This window comes from Caloenas nicobarica, chromosome 2, assembly GCF_036013445.1.
Source record: "Caloenas nicobarica isolate bCalNic1 chromosome 2, bCalNic1.hap1, whole genome shotgun sequence".
NCBI classification, from domain to species: Eukaryota; Metazoa; Chordata; class Aves; order Columbiformes; family Columbidae; genus Caloenas; species Caloenas nicobarica.
Window position 1 is genome coordinate 91,834,329 of NC_088246.1, and position 6,000 is coordinate 91,840,328.

The window sequence follows — 6,000 nt, forward strand, 5'->3', positions numbered from 1 at the left end:
GAGCACTTAAGTAGATTTAGGTTTAAGTATTTTCATGTCTTACAAAAGAACTGTCACATTTTAAACTAAGATTGTCTGTAATTGGGAGGATGGGTATAGGGACTCTCCTAAATGAGAATAAAATTTAGCTGCATTGTTATGATACCCTCAGTCAGGATATCAATCAATGTGTACACTGGCCACTAATGAGGTAATGAACTTGCATTCTGTCATGATTGTGATTTTCTTAATTTCTGCATGAAAAGAAACAGAAGGTTTTTTATGGCTATTTCTTATACTTCAAATAGAAATTTAAAAACATGTTCATAAAGACTGCAAAGCTTTGCAAGACATATAAGGCTTCTGAAAGAAAACTGAAGTATCTTTCAGATGGACATTCTAGTACAAATCAGATCTGAATTTCTTTTACAGAGTTTCCAGAGATACAGAACTGAAGCCAGCGAAAAGATAACAATGGCTACCAGACCTCTCAGCATTTTGTGTTCTTTGTCTCCACCTCCTGCTTGGAAAAAATGTGAGTTACTGGAACTTAAGGTATGCTTGTTATTTCTAACTCTTTTGAGGAATCTGGGTAAGAAAGTAAATAACAAAGGAATAAAAAATCTTGAATACAAAAGACAGCAATAAAATACTGGATATATCAGTAGCAATTGCTTTATGAAGATGGCCTAATTAATTATGTGGTACCATACCAGTGCTTGTTGCCAACTTCGGCTCAATATTCAAAAACTGAAAGCAACAATAAACACTCTGGTAAAGAAAGAAACTGGTTATAAATTTAGGCATTTGTTGAGGGCAATAAGAGAGACGGGGTCAAGTCCCAGCTTTGTTTTGATTTATGTTGATTTAAGCAATAATGAGAAATCATCAATTAATTCTATTATACAAATGGTAATTGTACTTCTCTACAGTGTTGTTATGGAAAAAAGAAGCAAGGCAGATTCTCCAGTATGCAGGACAAGATAATCAAGGTAAATTAAAAGAACCACCTGTACTTGTCATTTCAGAATGTAAGCAGAGTGTGCCATTAAAAATACTTAGAAAGTAGGAAGAAATAAAACCTTGCTTGAGAAAAAAAAAAAAAAGAACAAAGTAAAAAGAAGATATCATAAGAGTAGTCTCATATGTGATGGATTTCTGTGATTAAGTTTAATTTCCTTCACAACATTTCTTCACTGTGTACCACTTCCACAACTCTGTCTGATGAACTAAGTTTTTCAGATAATTTCCCCAAAGACCTCCTAGAAGGATTGGAGGATTTCTGTTGAAAAACAAAATGGATTAAAATTTTCTCACTGGAATATTTATGTTAAGTCTTTCAGAATGCTGCTGCACTGGCAGAAACAAAACTAATTTTTCACTGAAATTCAGCTCCTGAAAGAACACGATCAGATTCTCTATTGACAAAAACCATCATGTGCTTTGATTTTAATAAACTCCTACTAATTTACAGCAAATTATAAATCCTATCTGAAAAACAGCCTGATTTAAAATTCCTTCTGCCACTATGATCTGCCCACATGGTCTATAAATATTTTATGAACTCTCAGGTTGATTTATATATCATAATAAAGGAAAAACATAATCCACCAAACTCAAATAAATTAATGAGAGAAAACCTGAAAATAACAATCTTGTACAGAAAGTATTCAAAGTTTATCAAAAGGCAACTGAACAAATGCATCTAGAAAAGTTAAGCACTGCAAACTGACAACGTATGAGCAGATACACATAACTTTACGGAATGCTTAAGCACTACTGAATCAATGTAAAAAGAAAGTAATTTATTTTACAATAATAACTTAAACCCAAAGATGGAGCTCTTCAACTGTTCATTTTAAAAGAACTAGAAAAAGTGGAAGCAATATAGTTACTGAAGGAAGATAATGTAAAACTTCTGGAATTATTTTTTTGGTATCTTTAATGACATTGCATGCTAGATTTTGAGATAGTCAGCCTAAATGCTCTTTCATATGTATACACATTTCACTTGCATAGCAGACATTTCAGTCAGTGATTTTTTCTGTCCACATATGAATCCCAACTCTCATACACTCTTTCCCTCACTTTCTACACTGCCTTTTACATTTTTCAAGCCTTTTTTCATGTTTCCTACTTGAATTCCTTTGCTCTTCTCCTAATCACCTGAAATTTAAATGGCACTTCCTATAGCAGCCTCTAGCACAAATGATCTTCCCATTCTCACTCTCTATTTTAAGAGTGCATGTGATCAGGTTAAAAAACCACTTTTCATAGGAAAAAAAAGTATCAAGAGGTCATTAAGTCCCACAGAAAGAGCAACAAAAAAACAATAAAGGACAAGGGAACTGCTTAAACTGCATTTTATAGTCCTATATATTATTCCATCCCTTCAATCTGAACATGCACTTAACAAGCAGTAGGAAAAGAGGTTTAACTCATTTTTTGAGAAAAATAAATGAGGTTTCTGAATCAATTCCCCAAATTATTTTTTTAAGCAGCCAAATGCACTAGAAATATATGGGGCCTGATTCCTCATTCTCTTGTATTTCTTACAGGCATTATACAAGGTGTGAGCAACAGTTCCTTTTGCAGAAGAACAAAGATGAAGAAAAATAGATTTACGTCACTATCACACGCATTTGTGGGTAAGTTTGGGGTAATTCACCCTCAAGTCAAGGGTGATTCAAACTTCCCAGCTGCCTGAAGAGCCATTCCCAAAGACTGGAATTCAAGGGTGCAATTGCCATATAAAGTATCTGTTACTTGAGGAGTCACCAGGCAACTTAAATATCTGATGGAGTTAAATTCAACAGCTTTACTACTAATTTATGCCACTGAAACAGGCCAAAGATCCTGCAGTGACTTAAATTTAAGTGTAAAATGCTAACAGCCTGTTTGATGCATTCAAAATCTATGTGGCAGGTGTATGAATTCTACCCAAACACTAAAAGAGAAATTGAGCTCATGTATTTCTAAGGTGTTCTGCCTATAAGAGGAGGCGGCTCAGGTTGAGACCAGAAGTATAATAGGTGGATTTTACCTGCACAGACAAACAACCCTCCTGCTCATCTCTGGACAGACAGAGTTACAACAGTGTCAGGTACAGAGTGGTCCCTTCCTACCTCCTGCCCAAAGGAGGAAAGTTTCATATAAAGTGTATTCTACTTTTTCATAAACTATTTTGTTATGAATCTTTTAGTCTTAAAATGAGCATTAGAGTTGCAAAATTAGTAATCTTCACAACAATTCACCAGAAAATTAAATTTGGTCTGGAAACTGCAGTGCCAGGAAACAGAGTTTAAAATGAGCCTTAAACAAACAATGAATTTATTAATTAATAAAATACCATATTACCAGAATGTCCAATTGGCATAGTTACCAATTAATTTATTTAGAAATGAAAATTCTATGAAGTTATATGAGAAGATTTATCTAAGTTATGGTAATTGTTTTTTTCGAAGTAATTATGTTTTGAGGTAATTTTTGTAAAGAGATTTCTGCACCAAAAGAGTATATAAATAGCAACACTACTTACTTAAGTTATTTTTGCTCAATCATGCTAATAGTCAAGTGCTTTTCTATATCCAAGTATTTTAATTACGGCTGGCATTTCTAAGCTGCCTATTGATGGTAAGTGCTGTGCAGAAATATTACCGTTTCTATTACTAGTCACATGAAAGTCATACAGGAAAAAAAGAGCTTCAGTTTCTAATCTCTCAGTGAAGTTTAACCCTTTTTAAAAAAAGCCTGCAAGATATGAACCAAATTATGTTTTTCAAGTAGGTCTTCATATTTCCCGACTACTACACCACTAGCACATTTTGTAAGTTATAAAGGAGACTTTTTTTCCTTCTCATATTGCAAGCTAAAGTCTAAAAAGTTATATTTTTTCATTAAGATGGAAATTTCCTTCAGATGGCTCAGAAAAGTCGAATGTAATTAAGCCATTTTAAAAAACATGCTCCACACTGTCCTCAAAAAGTTTAATTATTCACATAAGGAAAAATGCATAGGTCAAGACTGTCAGCATTAGTAAACAAAACACAAAGTGAAAAATCCTTAAAGGCTCATATTCTTTACATCAGTCTGAACTCAGGACATATATATAACACCCCAGTGCAATAAAATTGAAATAAGTGTCTTTATGCAGTTGACAATGTCTATTATGCCTACTAAAGCCTAAGACTGAAGAAATAATATAACAAGGTTTAAGTGAATATATACTGAAATATTACACATGGTTTTCCCTTTTTTTGTCACAGAGTAGAAATTTGAACTTCACCTCTGATCTCGCTCCTGGAAAAGACCTTGATTTTCTAAAGGAATTGGTGAAACTCGATCACAACCTGATCATGGAATAAGAAGATCTAGCACATATGCACACTACCGTACAAATTAAATAACCTAATTTAATACTACCAGAAAGCCTAAGTGATTTACTGCATTCAAATTTCAGAGTCTCACTAGGAAGCAGAGGCTGCTATTTCAGACCATTCCCAGTCCTGGAGTTCAGAGGCCGAACAACCGAATTTCTCAATCAGTGACAGCTGATAGCTGCAATTACACAGCCAGTGGATGTAAGATCAGCACTAGTACACCAGAAATGTACAGTCTCGGCATCCTACCTTCTACCACGTAACTATTTCTGTACCTCAGAGCCTTCAACGAAGTCATGCAGCTCTTCCAGCTGAGTAACAACGTTACCAGCTACTCACTGCCTATGCAACTGTCTGTGGCGTTACACCTCAGGCATGCAACTTCTTTGGTAGGTAGCAAGGAGACACCTCCCCCTCCCCCCAGTACTCACTACTTAGATAACCCCTTCAACTTTTCTACATACAACTCTACATATGGAAAGTAAGTTTACTCCCACAGATGGATACAGTGGGTGTAGGTGTGCAAAAACAATGGCGGGTATTTAACAAAACTCACAGGGAAAAGCTGGATGTTGAAGGGCACAGCTCCCTGTGTTATGGTACAGCACACCCTAGGTAGCAACACAAACTTGAAATTACCAGGATGCAAAGAGAGTCACCTATGTAGTGACACATACATCTGTTTCTGTAGAATCACAGAATCACAGAATGTTAGGGATTGGAAGGGACCTCGAAAGATCATCCAGTCCAATCCCCCTGCCGGAGCAGGAACATCCAGATGAGGTTACACAGGAAGGTGTCCAGGCGGGTTTTGAATGTCTCCAGAGAAGGAGACTCCACAACCTCCCTGGGCAGCCTGTTCCAGTGCTCTGGCACCCTCACTGTGCAGAAGTTTCTTCTCAAATTTAAATGGAACCTCTTGTGTTTCAGTTTGCACCCCTTACCCCTTGTCCTATCATTGGTTGTCACCGAGAAGAGCCTGGCTCCATCCTCGTGACACTCACCCTTTACATATTTATAAACATTAATGAGGTCAACAGTGTAAACAAAACCATGAGGACAAGGACAAAGGCACAGGCAGGAAGTGAACTAAGGAAAACCTGCAAAATTCACTCCCGGTGCTCCAAGCGGGGCAGGGGCGGGAAACAGCGCTGCGCCCAGCGGGGAAGCGGCAGCCCGGGGCTCGGCCCCGCCGCCCCGGCACCTGCCCGAGCTTCCGCGTGTCGCCGGCCGCCGGACGGCACCACCCCAGCGCCCGGGACGGTACCTGCGGGGGCTGCCTGCAGCAGGACCAGGAGGAGGAGGAGGCGGCCGGCGGCGGCCGTTGCCCACCGGGAGCCCCCCGCCCCTCCGCGCGCCGCACGCCACATCGCCCAAGGGCCCCAGCGCCTCCTCCGACCGCCGCGGCGCGCGGCAGCCGTTAGCCGCCCCACAACGGCCGCCAGGCGGGGCGCGCGGGGCGGGCGCGGCGCGGCGAGGCCGGTCCCGGTGTGGGCCCGCCCGGCGCAGCGCGGGGTGGGGTGGGGTGGGGTGGGGGGAGAGCCGTGTGGGTAGAGGCCGCCCTGCCGCCCGTCCTGCCGCGGGGAAGTCAGCGGCGGGGCTTTCCCAGCCGCAGTGCCAAGCTCTGCACTCGCATGTCTGG

At 39.9% G+C, this 6,000-nt stretch overlaps 1 protein-coding gene across 1 annotated transcript in view; it reads right to left on the minus strand.

Annotated features, from left to right (window-relative positions):
• Positions 1-5,728, minus strand: part of ZPBP (zona pellucida binding protein) — a 29,433-nt gene extending 23,705 nt beyond the window's left edge. The window contains exon 1 of the mRNA XM_065627933.1: positions 5,626-5,728. Coding sequence (XP_065484005.1) covers positions 5,626-5,728 — 103 coding nt within the window. The remainder of the gene's footprint in view (positions 1-5,625) is intronic.
• Between the last annotated feature and the right edge of the window lie 272 nt (positions 5,729-6,000).